At 41.0% G+C, this 18,297-nt stretch overlaps 2 protein-coding genes across 2 annotated transcripts; both read left to right on the forward strand.

Moving 5' to 3' along the window:
- Nucleotides 1-531: 531 nt before the first annotated feature.
- Nucleotides 532-11,895, forward strand: LOC146461810 (uncharacterized). The gene is made up of 8 exons (XM_085086492.1): nt 532-812; nt 4,862-4,917; nt 5,034-5,223; nt 6,382-6,437; nt 6,841-6,948; nt 7,984-8,321; nt 9,263-9,460; nt 10,584-11,895. Exons 1-8 carry the CDS (start codon nt 688-690, stop codon nt 11,232-11,234), a joined length of 1,722 nt encoding a protein of 573 aa, XP_084942618.1. The 5' UTR covers nt 532-687; the 3' UTR covers nt 11,235-11,895.
- A 1,715-nt stretch (nt 11,896-13,610) lies between these two features.
- Nucleotides 13,611-17,493, forward strand: LOC146461811 (kelch-like protein 12). Its single transcript, XM_085086491.1, has 4 exons — nt 13,611-14,678; nt 15,906-16,066; nt 16,134-16,383; nt 16,752-17,493. The coding sequence occupies exons 1-4, from the start codon at nt 13,724-13,726 to the stop codon at nt 17,147-17,149; spliced, it is 1,764 nt and encodes a 587-aa protein (XP_084942617.1). The 5' UTR covers nt 13,611-13,723; the 3' UTR covers nt 17,150-17,493.
- Nucleotides 17,494-18,297: the final 804 nt, after the last annotated feature.

Genomic DNA, 18,297 nt, shown 5'->3' on the forward strand with positions numbered 1-18,297 from the left:
CGCAGTGTTGAATTCGCAATTTCCTTTTTCCTCGGAAAGTGTCATTGCGATGACTGGCGTGCATTCTACGGCGCGAGAAAACGTGCATGTGTGACACGTGTCTACGTGCTTCCAAGTAATTAAATTAATTAATCATTTCCCTCGAACATTGTGAGCAACATGCAAAAATGATCGTACAACTACACGTAGTGGCGTTTGCTCCATTCTTCGGTGAAAGAAAACTAACCTTCATCAAAGCGTTCTTGAAATGGTTTACCGGAAATTGTCAAGCATAGTGCAATCCGTTTTGGGATCATATCGTTATTTTTTTTCTTTTTATGTTTCCTTATTAACCATTAGCCTTCTGCGATGTTATAAACTACTCTTCATTCCCAGTTAATCGAAGCGATGAGACAACCCCGTAGACATTTCCTATTTTCCGCGCTATTATTAATAGCACATTTAATTCTCACTTCCGTCTTACCTGTCAAAAAACACAATAAAAACAGCATTGTGTAAACAGGGCACCTTAAAAAGTATAAAATTACATCCGCAGACGAAACTGATTTACGTATAGTAACTATACTTGACCTATTGTTTATATTCTCTCGTCGTTTCTTCATGTTTGGCGATCGATAAACAAATTTTGGCAAGCAACAGTGATACGAAAATTCAGCCTTGTCAGAGAGGCGAACACACTGCAACTCGATGAAGACTCCTCGGCGAAATCTGCCTTATTATGTTGTTCACTTGATTCTTGTAACAACAGTAACATTACCTACGATATTCTACGTCTTCCAGCCGGATCATCCTTCCCACTCCAGCTTAAATGAGTGAGTAAATTTTCATCATTTTTGTATGTGTTAGAGAAAAAATATTGTTCCTTGGGCCTGTTATATCATTTGTCATTAGCGTGTTCGTCGATCGACATAGAATGGTTTTGTTATCACAACATTATTTTATAAATCTCAGTCCCCGACTCATTTGGGATCAAAACGGGCGAGGACTGAGACAAATCTTAAGTTGACCCGCAAAGTTTCGTCTTTCGCATGGTAAAACATGAAAATTGTAGTTCGCATACAACCCTGTATCGGCATAAATCAGTCTAGATAGAACTGCATTCTTCAAGGAAGATACTTCACATTTATCTGCAAGACGATCCAAACGAGAAAGCCGTCTGTTTATGTTTATGAGCGTCTGTTGTTGTTTCTTTAATTTCTATTCATATAAACTCTTTAACTCTAATACTAAAGGTGTCTGTTGCGGTCTAGATTCATTTTTTCCATGTCATGAGCGCGGGTTAAACTGTGGTACGAACCGCACGCACGATTCCTGTCAGTCTGGGCTTCTTCACTCTTCGTCAAATGAGACACGTTCCAAAATATTAATCGCGTGAAATATTAAATTATGTCTCACTTTTTTCACCGTCGGGACACAATGTTTTGGAAGTGTTAAACGGGTGTTCCTTTGAGGGATTTTTTAGTCGTCCCTTTCATACACTAATACTACATCATGAGGAGCGACATCTGCTCAATAATCATATCATCGCGGCTTGCTAAAAATTCAAGAAATTCATCTGTCACTTCGATCTCTGTTTCTTATGAAACTGAAATAGTGACAAAGCTGTTTTATTACAGAGCTAGTCTGATAGATGAGTGAGGATTAAAAAAAAAGGATAAATGATGAGATAAATCACGTCAGCAAATGGCAAAATTAATGGCCTTGCTGTCACTGATAGTTGAGGGAAGAGAGAGGAAAAGAATGAAACAAGCCTCAGGATTTTGCAAGTCCGACATGAACGCCATTGAACCTGCGATTTTGTAGCGTTTAGCGTTTTAGATGTTGCAAGATCAAACTACCACCGTACCGAGAAAAAATTCCCCGAAACTATTGGTCAAAAAGAGTTTGTGCTCCTGGAAAAAGGAATTCGAGTCGTGCCCATAAGGAGATAGTTTTTAAAACCATTCGCGACGATACGGGAATCTTTCGCAGGGCAAGAAGCTGGCAACTCGAAAGCCCCCTGGAAAGGCGATTTTCCGGATAATTTTTCCATTGTAGATTTGTCGAGGCCTTCTGTGCCATAGCAGGCATAAGTTGGGTGAGCGGATGAATGTGAGTGAGGGAGATTTATTTGTTGTCTTTCTTTTGTCAAGTGGAAAGTATCTGAAAGTCACTTGTTGTCTTGTCACGTACAACTTGATTGGGTATTTCACTATCATGCCAGGTAAATATTTTTTTGATTGGCTTGGGAAGGCATAACTTGTGATATTATCAGGCTTAGCTATTGATATGGATATCAGTGAATCACACCAAATTTGATGTGTCTCGGAAAAAGGGCGGTCACCCAAAGAGGTCACTAATTTTTTTTATCACGCCGGTAATTGGTGGAAAGAAAAAGCCAAGAAGAGAATGAGGAGATGACGAGGCGAGCATGGAGTACTTCAACAGCTAGCCCGCGAGAACAGCGCCTTTTCCGGCTCTGGTTTCACAAGAGTCGGAAAAATCGTCTGCTTCTACTCCAGGCAACTCAATACCAAAGTGAAAGGTGGTCACATACATGTGCACTGGCATACTTTACAAGGAGTACTGTCTCATTTTTAAACCCAAAGAGTGTAATCAATCGTGCTCTCAGACAAAAAAGCACACAAGCTATCGTCAGCCCGCTGAGCTATTGGCAGACACGTGGCGAGAAGGATCGAAAGTCACCTTTCAGCTGTTTTTCAGTATCCCGTACACAAAACCGGCTGACACTTGTACTCGCGTGACATGTGAATTATGCTCGCGAAAACACGAGTTTGAAATGTTACATCGTGCGTCGCGCGTCGCCCAGACGATTTGCCTTCCATCTTTTCCACGTGTGATTTTTGACGCAACTTTTTCAGCTTTTGTCGCACCCTCATTGCAATTTTTCCTTTTTCTCGCGCAAGGCTCCGATCCTCAAATCGCACGTTTATAAAACCAGCTGCGATTTCAGATATCGCTGTACGTTTTCTGATAAAACTTGCACGTTTGCATTAAGTTTCAAACATATTCGAAACCCCTGCGGAAAAAATTGCGCTGAAATCGCCTTTAGTTTATTAAATACACAGTCGATTTGAAACTGCAACTTGAGCGCCAGAAAAATTGCGCTAAAAAAGTGCGACAAAAATTGTACAAAAATCACACGTCAAGAACTTGCCTTTACTCCGCATAATCAACCAAACGCCAGCAAACTTACTTCAGCGAGGAAAAACTAAACAAAAACGTTGTTTTTGCAGTGCTCTTTCGGTTTATACAAAACGAAATAGCTCATGACGTGTGAGCATAAAATATACGGTTGACACTGAAGGAAGGGAAAGGATGACATTGGCGCAAACTGATGAGAACAGTGAAGCATGCCGCCGGCTTTGCTATCTTAGGCCATTCCTTTCTCTTGCCCAGTTTTTTTTCTGTATTATTATTATTATTTTATTCTCGGAGTATGGTCGTCCAGTTTATAGCTATTTGAGGTATTATCATCCTGGAGACCAAGGGGCAGTTAGTCGGGTGGAAGAGATGGGGTACTATCCTTCAAAAGATGCTGAAAGTTATTCCAAAGAGGGTAGGCTATCTGAGTACAGCATACAGTCAACTCCCTTTATTGCGGGCTCCCTCGGGACCGCAAGTTATTACAAGGAGAAATTTGATGCTGAACACTGCGGGGACCTTACACCCATCCCAAAGGGCGCCTTGGACTGAAGGCTCAGCTGCGGCAAACAAGGGAGTGGTTCTATTTTTGTGTGTCTTCCTACACGTCTGAAGCGTAAATAATTCCCATAACTTTTCGCAGCATTCCTATGTTCTGATGTGTATTCTAAAACTTTGTGGTATCGAATAAACTATGCAGTAATCCAACAGACTAGCCTAAGTAAACATTGAAATACGTTTGAGCGCTTGCGAAAGGCGTTACTCGACTTATGTCTGTTCAAGATGGATTATCCCCTCTAATACGAGGATTTGTTCTGTAATCCTTTCTTGAAGTCGTCATAATAAACAACAACAACAATAGGCAAGTGAAAATAAACGATAAAACCGAACAACGTTTCGGAGTCGTCATGACGCCATTATCAAGTTCGAAGTAATAGACGACGTCATGACGACTCCGAAACGTTCGGTTTTATCGTTTATTTTCACTTGCCTATGTATATCTAAACCTTTACTTATAATAATAATAATAATAATAATAATAATAATAATAATAATACATTTCTAAAGCGCTGAAACTATCAAAGTAGAATTAGGATGGCGGAAAAAAAACCGATAAAAACTCTACAATACTCATTTCGACGGTGTTTGAAAAATTTAGGCTAAACTTTTCAAAATCGTTCGCACCGTAATGCGCATGCTCGAGTCATGGCCCTGCTGCTTTTTTAAAAAAGATAAGTTTTAAGATGATTCTTTAAAAAAGTCAGCATTGGATGGACTCCTCAGGTCCAATGGAAGAGTGTGCTCTAGCATTGTTTATAACTTGTCTTAGGAACCATTGAAAGTCGATGACTGTTTGACTGTAAACAGTATCTTCCTTCAGTCTGGGGTTGAAGAAGTTCACGAATATAGCCCGGCGCCTTCCCACTGGAAGGCCTTGAAAATAAGTAAGTGCACAACACAGCTTCCCCAAAACAGGAGTAATATGATCGTCATCAGACAAAACAACAATGTCATCAGCAATGAAAGACGACAACTTGTTCCTGTTAGCAACTGGTGCTGTGCTGATACCGCAAACTGAGTTTTTCAACTCTCAACTCAGTCTAATGGCGTTGCGATATCAGATCACTAAGTTGCGCGTGCGGTTGATACAAGGCAAGTGGGAGAAAATAATTTATATTGGCACTGAAATCATACCTATCTATAAATTCTTTTACAGAACAACTCCAGCGAGAAATGAAGGGGTGATCAATTCAAACCAGACATCTAGTCAAGGTAAAAATTAATCTCGATTTGTTTCTTTTTCAATTATCCAAATTAATCCAGAGTTTGCTGGACTCACGCACGGTAGATTGCAGACTGGTTTCATAAATTTCCCTTTTTGTCTACAGGTCTACCAGTGAAATGTAACTCGCCCCTAGCCCTCGATAAGGATAACGGCCAATGTCGACCGCCATGTGCCTGGACGACACAATCGCCGTTAACCCAGAGGCTGTACTATGGTATTGTTGTGACGGGTTTCTGGTTGGTTGTCATCGCTTCAGTTATCACGTTCATCACTTGGGTCAACATTAAAAACCTGTAAGTACGTACCATACTGCATAAGCTGCCTTTTAAGGCACGTTCTAACTCTCACTCTGAGTGAAACTCTCGCGCTCAAAAAGTTCGGACTCTCATCAGCTTTCGTCGTTTGGCAAGCGTCAAAGGAAAGGAGAAATTTGCCAGCTTCTCAATGTTTTGGTAAATGAAAATGACTATATTGAAATGCCTATCATAGTACAGAAAATACGTCTCGCCAATTAGTTGCAACGCGTTAAGTTTTGTTTTTCGTTAACTTTTCATTTTTTTTTTTCTTTTTTTGTGTCTGTGCGTTACTCGTGATTTCTCTACCTCCCCTAAATTCTATTTGTTCTGTCTATGATTGTAATAACTGTAATTAAACAGTTGTAAATCTGGCCTGCCTAGATTAGCTCTCGCTACCTGCCGGCCAGTCTCTCTTTTTCGCTAAATTTTTGAATTTTTGAATAAACTTGAAACTTGAAGCGTCAGTTGCCTAGCGGTTAGAGCGCTGGACACCAGCTGTGCGTTTTCCCGCGCTTGGAACTTCGTGCATGGTTTCGCACGTTTGACACCGCGTGCACATTTTCCCGCGCTTGGTATTTGGCAGCGGTGCACATTTTCCCGCCCATATTGTACGCCGCAGTCGTGTTTTTCCTCACTCGGCACGTTTGATTTTTTTTCCTTTTCATTGCGGTGGATTAGATGCAGTTTTAATAATGTATCAGGGCATCATACCAAACACTTCAATTAGCCGAAGATTCCCAAAAACACTATAACTACGGTTATCTCTAACTGAGCTCTTCCTAAGTGTGAGCGTGTCATATACCACTATGTACAGGCTACACACCTGTAGAGCATTGCTTCTGCTCACTAAGTAAACGCCTGTTTCAGTTTATCTTTAAAATCAGCGGTTTGGACAGAACTTTAAACGGTACACCGAATGACAACACCTTGTGTTGTAGTTTCACTGTTTTAATCCAAACTCGCAGTTGTCTCTCGTTATTACACAGTTCAGGACTCACTATGTTGACTCGCTGCCCTCAACTATAAGTCCTCGCACGTGTTTTTTTTTTCCCTTTCATGGATGCTCTCTACGCTACATAACATTGTTCAACTATAGAGGGGAGGGTAAGGCTACAAAATTTTGCAGCTTCTCATTCGACTTTTTCTTGTTTTTAGCCGCAAGTTTCCCCACGTGCTACGTTTCCATATCATGGTTTGCTGTATTCTGCTCGGTAAGAAGCAAATGTACATTGGTTGTCGTATAGGTACAATGATATGTATGGTTTTTCAAGAATTCAAGGTGTAGATTATTAACCATAAGGTACATCTATATAAAGGCGCATTCTTTGGGGACAAATCTGGCTAAATTTATCCCGGTTCACGGATAACAGAAAACACATAATATCAGTTCCCAAAAACAACGGAATTCTGCCTATTCCCATTCATCTGAAAATCTTCCCAAAAGAACACAATTTCTCTTAGAGAACTGGTCATTACAAGTTTGTTCGAAGAGGACTCACCTTGTCTGTGGTAGGGGGGTTATCGAAGACACCACCAATCTCATAAACATTACCAAAAACTGAATAACTTTCAGCATCTGTTTGATTTAATTTTTTCTTTTTTGTTGCCATTTAGCTTGCTGCAAGATGATTCCTATACGTATGGGACTTGAAAAGACTTTCTGCAGCGAACAGTTGTATTGGCAGCCTCGCGGTCACTCTTCGCTGGCTGTAAAACTTCAAGGTAAACGAACTGTTGGTGGAAGTTCTAGTTTAGCGGTTAAAGCCCTGGGCGAATAGCATCATAGGTTACCAAAAGAAAGGCACTCACTAACCAGCGTACCAGGCAGTATTGGGGAGAGCGTTGTAAGCTTCACCAGCGGTCACAAAAAGTTAACGCAACTTCTGGTTTCTAGGTCCTTGAAACTTGTATAGGGATTGCGACCAAACGTTTACGAACGAAAAAGCCTTGCCACAATGCGTATTTTTCATTGATCAGAAAAACAGGTGGCTAAATCAGTAGCCTCAGTAAACGGAAGATTTTTTCACTCGTTCGCGTAATCTTCAGCTCGACAATTCGTGAGATGTGGTCCAATTCATAGTCTCACGTTTGGCTGTAGTCTTCTTTGCAAAATTGTGGCGGGAACTTTTACACTTGTCGCATGTTTGACTCCTGCCAATTCTTGAGCAGAAACCACCTGGGGTTGGATTGACGGTGTTCGACAAGCGTTGTTTGTCATTTGCGCTTAATTGCCTCTAACTGTTACCATTACTTAAAACTGAGTAATAAAAACGCGCAACTCCGTCTTTCGACGCCTTGTACTTACTTGCTTGGACTACTTACAATAACTTGTGTATTTAAGGCTAAAGATATCAGTCTACTACAACAGCTTACGCAACGCAGTTCAAATCTCTGGTAGGGTTCATTTCCAGAGAGTGAACTTACGTTTAGGATCGTTGGGGTAGATTAGATCAGAACCATCAAAGTTTATAAGGTGTGTTTGGGCCACGGCCGGCAACCGGAAGTTGAATATGCCCCTTTTATCGCATTCTGAGGCTATTCCATCTGTATTGACATTAACCCTTCGGACACCAGGACACGAGTATTCCAGTGCTTGGTAAGACACAAAAACAAGTGAACAAGGGAAACATTTAGCAACCAATCGCCATCTGTGGCTCAAAAATGCCTTTACTTAACTTTGCGATGGGTGATGGAGGTTTACGTTTAGGAACATCACTGTATTTAGCTGAGTCCTTTTTTCCTTCGTCTATTTTCCAGGAGCTACATCACATTACTTTGGGTTGGCTCTCTCGTTCTGGGCGATGTGTTTCATTGCGAACACTTACGCAGTAATCGTACGCGAAAGACGAGCAGTCTTCAAACAACCCATAAAGATTCACTTCTTACAGTCTGTGTTATGCTGGCTGGGGCCCGCGATCATTGTGGCCTGCTGTCTTTTCATTGCTCCTCCTGGATACAAGTTCCTTTTCGTGGATCTGCTGGCCGCGGGTTCTGGGAGTCTTCAAATGGCTTACTTTGCTGTCACGCTACCCATGCAGGTCACGCTAGGTGTGTCACTGTCTCTGCTGTGGTCCATTGCATGGCATCTTAGAAAGGTACGGATCGAGTTTGTAAAGGTGATGTTACAAGGAACAATTTTAAGGACGGTGCCTACTATTGTTACTGCACATACGTTCTGCGCATCTCGAGATACTCGGGTTTCCTATAGGTGGTGCCTACTGATATAGAGATATTTTTGCGCGGTTGAAAACTATGCGGAGAAAGCAGAACTTAGCAAACGCTTTTGGTATCTCGAAAGAAAATTGGGGGTAACCATACGTTTTTTAAAGATAATTAAGCTTCAATTTAGGAAAAAATCCCATACATTGCTTTGTATTTTGGCGCTTTTTAGAGATATTATTGCTTGATTATCTCTGAAAAATGGGTGGCTACCCCCAATTTTCGTTTTGGATTCCAATAGGCCTTGCTAAGATCTTCTTTTCCCGCATAGTCATTAACCGCACAAAAATACTTCGATATTAGTAGGCACCGTCCTTCACGCGCGCAAACACGGGCGCGGACAATCTTTAACGAAGCCTTCGTTGCGGCAACACATTGTCTTCAAAACCTTTCAACTTGTTGCTGCAGCAAATGTTGCGTTACAAATTGTCCCGTGTAACATTGCCTTAATGAAAGTACAGATGCTGTGTTATTTCGATAACTTCTTGGCGTTGCTAAACGATAAAGTTTCAAGTTGACGTTTAATCGAGAGATCATGACATCTTGATTTGAATTTCCAACCTGCTAAGCACACACCCCGCAATTGCATTCAAACAAACACCTTCACGATCACCAGTAAGCGTCTACAGTACTTATGATAACAGGAATTTCTTTCTACCCCCTGGCAGATCCATTCAACTGCTAACGTAAAGAAGTATGCCTATCCCTTATCGCCTGCCCATAGAACGTTCGTATATAGCTCGGGTAAACTGATTATCTTTGCAAGGAAAATAAACAAGTTACGAGTTCAATGGAAGCGTTTATTTTCCCCATGTAGGCTCGTTTGGACTCCACTACACGCGTGATTCGCGCGCGAGAAGAGAAAGTTTCCATGCGGCGAGTTGAGCGCCAGTTTCTCAGTATGGCGGTGGTGATGCTGCTGTTAGTGGGCGTGGTCCTGTCAATCAACACCGTCATCATTTATCGCGTCAGAAATTTTATCCATGATTCTGAAGTTTATTTTCATTGTCTGCAGGTAAGATTGACCCATCTAGATCTGATCAAGATGTAAACTTAAAAACAGTCATTTATTCTCTTTGAATTCCGGGAAGTAAACGCGAATCGTCAAAAGGGTGATTTCGCGAGAAGCACACAACCTAAATCGTGGGTTCTCGCGCGCAAACTTCGCACGCTTCTCTTTCCAGTCTCATTCTTCATTTCCTCCTTTCGTTCCAAGACCGTGCGTGTATGACGGATCAAACGGACAAAAACTTTAGACAGTATGTTTTGCATTCCTATCAAGATACATCATCTAGTGACTTCAGGAATTCAAAGTCTTCAGCTTAACTGAAGAGAGGAGAATATAGAAAAGAAAAGGACATGGCAAACTAAAAGATTCGTCACTCCCATAAATTTTACTCATGCAAGAGCACTTGCAATAGTTTGAAATGACGCGAGAAAGTTCAAAATGCTGGTTGGCATGTTTGCATTCAGTACAAAAGTACTTATTAAGTACATGAGCTGGACGTCGAGTTTCATGTGAAGTAAACTGCCATACCGTAATTTCACGACCCCGGGACGAGTTTTCGCACCGGAACAACTACACCGGGGTAAACTGTCATGCAGTGGTATGATTCCTGCAGATAAAAGATTTTTGCGGGATCGGAAATATGTCAGCGAGTATAGAGCTCTGACAACAGGGATACGGAATGAACTCGCACCGGCCGGTAGCAAATAAATACACACTTAGGGACGTTGCTTAGCACTAAGACTGCAAGCAGTCTCTTTGATCGATGAGGGTCGGGTCGGAAGAAACGAAAAAAATAACTTTTTCTTTTCTTAGGTGTTACGCGCTCGAGTGTCGCGCGCTTGCTCGGCTAAAAAGAACAAAAGAGACTGAAATCAACTAACTCGAATTCATGTACATTGGCGCATTGTGCCCAAGGGGGGTGGGGGGGGGGGGCAAGGGGGTAGTTTGTCAGAACGGTACGAAGTAAAACCCGGCAAAACTTTTTTCGCGCCGATTTTTAGCGGGTTTTACTTCACCCCTCCCCGGGTTACTCCCCTGGATCCAGACCTCCGAGGACCGAGGATGAGTCATGTGGGATGTATTCATTAATCTTTTACTGACATTCAATATATTTTTTTTCCATTTCAAGACCTCGACGAACTGCAAGTCCCCTAGTTACAACACAATCTTGCCGCTGATCAATCTCGTGGCCCCTGGATTTCTGTGCCTCGTGTTCTTTTCCCTGTTGTTCATGAACAAAGACTGTCGCGAAATATGGAAAGGCTGCTTCGCAAAGTGCTGTAAGATTTTCGAGTTGTGTAAACCTTTTGAAACGAAACTTCGCGCCGAAACGAATCGTTCACGATGTTCTTCGACGCTTACAGTTCTATCTGATCGCAAAGACTCATTTCCATACGCAGCCAAGAGAGTAGATCCTGATCCAAGCCACGTAGGAAGATTCTTAATGAAAGCAAAGAATCAAAGATCTTCAAGTTTAACGGCTTTGCCGATGGTACAACCAAACAAAACAGCTGTAGAAAGAAACTCTGTTATCGAGATCATTGTGTCTCCTCCTCCAATTGAGTTAGACGAGCGATCTAGAAGTCACTCGGTTCCTGTGTTTCTTTCTAAAGAAATAGATGCACAAGTCACAAGTAAACTTAACAAGGAAGGTGTATCATCGGTGAATCCACCTGAAGGAAATGCTTCGGAATGTAGTAGCATCGCGGACTCCGATATGAATAGCGAAACAGACATCTTCATTCGGGAAGCTACCAAAGAATACTCTTCAAGATTGTAACCTAAATAAGAAAACCACTGAAAAACAACAACGGTTATCTTGTGTACTGGAAGATACGAATCATTTTGATGGCTTAATAAAGTAATGTTAACACTTTTGAACGACGATAGATAACGCACTGTTCAAATCCGATCTTAATAAGAAACATTGACGGATATCATCACATCGGTTCGCATTGGCCCACTGATGGTGGTGATGACGATAACGATGGCAATGATGATGACGATGTGATGCTAAAGATGATGATGATGATGATGATGTTGATAATGATGATGATGAGGTTTATAATGATGATGCTGATGACGCTGATGATGTGGTTATGTTGACGGTGACGTTATAGCATTGATGTTGTATATCAAAACATGTCAGTTTCACAACACACATCGGTCCACCTTGGCCCAGTAATGCCGTGGTGATCAAGATAATGATGATGATGATATTCACGGTAACATTGATAATTTATATCGATACGAATTGATCAGCCGAGTTGTTTCAGGACCAACTGTACCTGGTGTAAATTTGTTATGAAACTTACTTTAGACTGTAAATACTTGATAATTTTTAGAAAGGTATTTAAATAGAGCAAACAAGGAGACCAACTGAAATAAATATTTGAAATTTTTACAAAGAAAATAAAGTAACACAGAAGAACCTTACCGAGCGAACACCTTGTCTTTTATTTCGAGACTTTTCTTTGTCAGTAAAATCACCATATTTGATAGGGGTGACCGTGGGGGGATAGTTCCCTTTGTAAGGTAAATAGGTATGTGCAGCCCTAATGGTTAGGGGTTTTAAGCTGTTTTTGTTTTAGTCTCAAAATGGGTATAATTTTAAGTTTCAGGTCTGAAAATGGGTAAGAAAAATCACCCATTTGGTCTGAAATGGATCACAAGAAGGCCGTAAGGGGGCCGCAACAGCCCCACCGAAAATTTTAAGGGGTCCCCCCTCGGGGTGACCACCTCTCCTTGTGTGGTTACTCTTTCCAGCACATTCGGTGTTGCTGACATAGAAGGGGTCGATTTTATGAATTGAATGGTTAACTAAGCATGCCACATGAAGTGAGACCACGTGCAAGAAATTTGCCTTGCCTGGCGCTGAGTTGAAATAGGGATACTCGTACGGGAGACTTCTGGTCCAGATCTTTTATTTTCTGTTAGGCTGCGTTCGTACTGTGTACCGAAACCACCGATTTAAAACTAAAAGTGAATGTGGTCATGTGAAAATGCAGTCAAACTCTACACAAACACTCGACGTTTTATGAAATAAAGTTAAATCTCATATTAAACCTTCTCACCCCTCTCTATTAAGCTTCCCTCCCTTCACTAGATCCCCACAGAAGTGTAACTTGGTTGGTTGGTCTGATAGAGTTTTGTCCCAACCCCCTCCACCTCTATTAGCACCCCTCCCCCCTCCCTTCCTTGAGCCTTGTGGGGGAGGAAGGGAAATGGGGTTGGACTTAGTGCTCTTAGCAGCAAAAGCAAGCTCGTATTTCCTGTATCTTTTAATTTCTCTTTGTTAATGTTTATTTTTCTTTGTTTTGTGCATGGCAAAACTTCAATTCGGTATTACAACCAATGCAGCCATGACTGTCTCGGCTGCTCGAAACCTTGCCCAACCGTATTTCACACCGAAATGTATTTTCCATTTTGCTTTCAAGCCAAAGCGGCAATACTGTTTATGTTGTTGAACTAGCGCAAGACTTGTACAATTGAGCAAGCCGGTTTACCAATAGAGCCTTTATTATTATATTATTACATGTAAGTGCTCTGAGTTTGTAATGGCGCTCTGACGAAGGGCTAACGCTCGAAACGTCAGCACTCGAATCTCTTTACGGTGGCCAATTTAGCTTTAGCTATCAACTCAACTCTCAAAAAAACTTTGTTGATAAAACAAACATTCAGTTCTTGTAAATTGGTCTACTTCGGTCTACTTTTTAAAACTTTTTTTTCAAAAAAGCAATCCAACGAAGTCAAGAGAATATGACCTCTTAGGTTAGTGAAATCAGCGGTGCATCTCTGCTCTCGTAAGAGAAGAAACCAGCCAGAGGTAATGCGACCATGTTAGTCCATATCTATGTCAACTAGATAATGAGAATAAACATTCCTTCATTTGTATTCATACACCTCAACCCTCCTCCATTTCCCATCAATGATATACATCAACTACCTTCATTTGCTTTCATACACCTTCCTCCTTTTTCATTCACTAATCTTCATGTTCATCTAGCTTCATTTTCATTCATCCATTTTCATTTACGTTCTTCGTGTTCCTTTCATTTTACTTCCAGTTGTAAAGAAGGCAAATCCCAGACCCCTCAGCGTGTGTCAGTGAAAGACTGAAACCAGCTAACAAAGCTGCAAAGACTCATGGGTAATTATTTTGCTTCCCGGCTTCTCGTTTATGTAACCAGAAATCCGACTATGTGAGATTGATCTCTGGAAGTACTCTTTGCTTGAAGGAGTTGAAGGCGTGATTTTTCTACTGCAAACATGGACTTGAAGCGAAAAATCAAGCGATCCTTTTTGGCCGCCAAAGATGGCAGTGGTGCAAGTACTATGTCGGACTGCAGCGAGACCGGCAGCCTCATGCTTCGGCTTCAACACGCACAGTTGGTTCTCACAGCGCTGGAAAATCTACGAAAACGCGAAGAACTCTGCGATGTAATCCTGAAGGTCGCGGGGACAGAGATCAAAGCTCACCGTGTTGTTTTAGCAGCTGTTAGCCCGTATTTCAACGCCATGTTTACAGGCGATCTTGCAGAGAGCAGGCAAAATGTTGTCGAGTTAAACAACTTGGATCCTTTGGTCGTTCACATGGTTGTCGAGTTCGCCTACGTTGCTAAGGCGCGTATTACAGTTGAGAACGTGCAATCACTCTTAACTGTTGCGTGTTTACTTCAAGTCGAGAGTTTGGTTGAAAAATGTTGCCGCTTTTTAGAGCATGAACTGCACCCTTCAAATTGCCTTGGCATAAGGCGATTTGCTGACAGCCATGGTTGCTTTGCGCTAGGTAAAACAGCTTATCAGTACGCTATGCGAAATTTTAACCAAACAACACAGCTAGAAGAGTTCTTTCAGTGCTCTGTTGATGAAGTTCTTGAGCTTCTGAGTGAAGATGCCTTGTATGTCCGCCATGAGGAAGAAGTTTATGAGGCTGCACTAAGATGGGTAAAATACAACAAAGCAGACAGACTTGATAAAATTCCCATGTTAGCTGAGATCATCAGATTCCCATTGATGGCCTGGGAATTCCTGGTGACAAAAGTATTGGATGACGGATTTATTACAAGTAACTCCAACACTGGCCATCTTTTTGAGGAAGCAAGGACGTACCATCTAAACCCTCAGTTGCGCAGTGAAATGAATCAGTGCAGCCGATTGAGACCACGCAAACTGTACGGCCAAGCAGAGTGGATCTATGTGGTTGGTGGAGAGATTAGCCCTGGTGAGACATGTTTGTGGTAGTTATGTTATATTCTAAATGGGCGGCTGTCGTTCCAACCTAACCCCTCCCCCCAAGAAACCCACTGACACTTCAGACAGAGGGCCAGTTCATGCACTTACCTATAAGAAACAAATGCTGAACTGAACTGAACTTTATTTGATGTTTATATTTACATACATGTACAATTTCCTGGCGCTGCAGGTTGCGAAAGTCAATCTTGATTATCAATCAACCAAAGTCAATGTTAATAATTATTGCATCAAGATTGACTTTGATATGACGAGTTGATTCAGATGGTGTACTTAATACAGTCAAGCTCAACTTTGGCGTGACAGTCAATTCACACAATATCCTTTTGACAATATAATATAATATAATTTGAGAATTTTCCATGCCCGATTCAAGTCTGCCCAACTAAATTGATTCAGATATCATACCCTTGTTGAACCACTGCTGTGTTGCACATGAGAGGTAAAACACCGGAACCATGTCTGACAGGTCATTGGCAATCATCTTTTTGAAGCATACACATACTACTGTACAAAGTAAATTTGGATGTGTGGTCTTAGAACTGGCTGTCTGACTGTTTGGCCAGAACCCAAATCCCTAATTTAGCATAATCAATTTTGTAGATTAAAGTGCCTATGAAGTAAAAAATTTCTTGTTCTGATATTATTATTATTTTCTGATTCTTAATATGTAGGTTTTAGGCGGTAAAACATTCACCTTGTGAAATAAATCGAACCGAAGTCTTAAATTTGGCGCTTAAAAGTGTCTCCATCTTGCGCGCCGCCAAAACAATGTATTAAAAAGCTCTGACGTTGGAAATACTTCAGAAATGAGAAGTAAACAACCCTTCGAGGCATTTGCCACGTCATCAGCATTGTCCTGAGCAAAGACTCATTCCCAGTCCACGGGACACGATTTAGTGAATTTTGAGGTTCTTTGGAGGATGAAAAATGCTGGTTTTAGTTGATTCAAAACGTTTTCTGTTTCAATTGATTTTTTTTCTCACATTGCTGTAAGGGTTTTACTCAGGTTTCTCCAGCTTCTCTCTGTACACAGTTTAACACATTTTCCAAATTTGATTTGGAAAAATAATGTATCACCTACATAAAACTTTCCACAACAATGAGGTTTCCCTCTGTGCCATGTACAGCCCATTGTCCAGTGACTTAATTATAAATGACATGTTTATCAGATGATCAAAGTTACCTGTCATCCTAGGTCGACACACAGTTAATACCGTGGAAAAATATAACCCTTCTTCAGACACGTGGTGTGAGGTATCACCCATGCTAACACCACGCCGAGGACTAGCTGCGGCCATTTTGGAAGGCGTCTTGTATGTTGTGGGTGGATCAGATGGGATTGCTGCTCTAAATCAGGTATTTTTACATGTTCTGGAATGAATTTATTATTCAAGTTTTGATAACCTGACATATTTTCTTGCAGGTGGAATATTATGATCCCAACTTAGACACATGGACAGTCACCACAAGTATGATTGAGCACAGAAGTAGCCTCGGCGTCGGCATCTTAGATGGCTTTCTGTTTGCCGTGGGTGGGTATAATGGACAGATGACTGTCAACACTGTTGAGAGGTTTAACCCACGTACTCAAGAGTGGAGCATGATCACTGAGATGTCCACAGAACGAAGCATGCTTGGTGTGACATCACTGAATGGTGAACTTTATGCAGTAGGTATGTTTTATAGAGTAACTTTTTTAACCCTACCTAGACCGGGCTTTTTTTTGTCTTCTGGGGCTGGTGGAGGTGCTATTACTTTGGGTGCTAAATAGGTTTAGCAGCTCGAACAAAGGAAATTCCTCTGATTAAGGTAGATCTTATGGCTATTAGTAAATACTTCAAAGTCACTTAAATACCACACACCTTCAAGGTTTTTGAATATCTGTGCAGGGTGTCAGTGGTAAGTCTGCCATAAATATACAGAAAAGAGATTGCAATATTATTTGGTTATTTGCCAATTTGTGCCTAATGTAATGCCGTTTTTCAGCAGTTGTTGGAAAAGTTATTGAGAATCCTGATTTTTTTCTTTTTTTTTTTTTTAGGTGGATATGATGGTGTATCAGACCTTGCCTCAGTTGAGCGATGCAACAGTCAATCAAATCTCTGGCAGCAAGTTTCACCCATGAAAACTCCGCGTTCTATGGTTGGTGTTGCAGTTCTGAACAGTCGCTTATTTGCTGTGGGTGGTTGCAATGGGCAGAGCTTGGAAAGTGTTGAAATGTACAATCCTGAAATTGATACATGGACCATAATTGCTCCCATGAAACAACCTCGCAGTGGAGTCGGAACAGCAGTTGTCGATGGGCTGCTGTTTGTCGTTGGTGGTTCCAATGGGATGGATAACCTAAACAGTGTGGAGGTGTTTCATCCGCAGAAAGAAAGATGGACATCTTCGACAAGCATGAAAACTACTCGCAAAAGATATGGCTGTTGTTCATAAACGTGTATAATTTACTAGGAAATTTTCAGGGCAAAAATTACAAGGATTTGATGCTGTGAAAATCTAGAAAATAGGATTATATTAAGCAGAAAGTTGCATGATTTGGCTGGGTACTTATATGAGTCTGTTTTATTTAATATTTAGTTATATTTATTTAAATTCATTTATTTATTTATTCATTTTTTTCAAGTTTATGGACATCCCCATAAAATGTTTCATTTCCAATATTGCGCTCTGTCTCTGGCAAGTGGGTTGGTCAGTTATGTGAAAGAAAGAACGAAAGAAAGGCTAAAAAAAGTAGACAAGTATAAATGGGAAATAAAAGTAATGAATGATTCCAAGTGTGCCTTAATTGATTATACCATCCTTGCAAATCATTCCCTTCTTGTAATAAGCCACTATCACTCTAGAGTGTGTTGGAAGACATATTTCCTGCGAGAGCTAATTTTAGATGTCATGTCAGTCACTCGTAGATATATGCAAGGCATATTAAACTTGGAAACAACCTAAAAGGGTTTAGGCAGTGAAATTGGTAAGGTTTTTTTTTTTTTCACTTGAGAAAATTAGGTTGGCCAGATAATGGGAAGAGAAAAATTTTATACAGGGACTGTATTTTGGGAGTCAATTAAACCTTGGGCCACACTCACTTTAAACTGCTTTTGGAGTTTAACTAAATTTATTATATAGCTGAACTGGTCTGCGCTGAAAAGGAGCATTTTGGTTGGCTCCCTGAGCCAAAGATGGACCGCTTGCGTTAAAACGTACGTTTGAAAGGAGCAAATTGTTTTAATTTTGGCAAAATTAATACAATACAAAAATGTTTTAAATTAAGCTTATGAAGTATGAGCGGTTCAAACCCTTATGTCAGCATTGAAAAGGCTTTCTTACACTTTTTCTCGCACTGCTTGAACATGAGCAAGTTTCATGTGGACTAGATTTCAACAAGGGCGTAAGCCTATAATAATAAAAACGTTATTGAACTAGGTTGTTTGGTCTGTATTGGGAAAATGGTGGTCTCCTCTTTTTTTGCAAGTCTATGGATCTAGCCAAAAAGGAACTCCACCAATAAATCCCAATATGAACCTCACGCTAGTTCAATAACATATATTTACTGTATTTCCCCACTTCTTCAACATGGGAGTTCCCCC

Source organism: Pavona decussata, unplaced genomic scaffold (genome assembly GCF_977016875.1).
Source record: "Pavona decussata unplaced genomic scaffold, jaPavDecu1.1 SCAFFOLD_195, whole genome shotgun sequence".
NCBI lineage: Eukaryota > Metazoa > Cnidaria > Anthozoa > Scleractinia > Agariciidae > Pavona > Pavona decussata.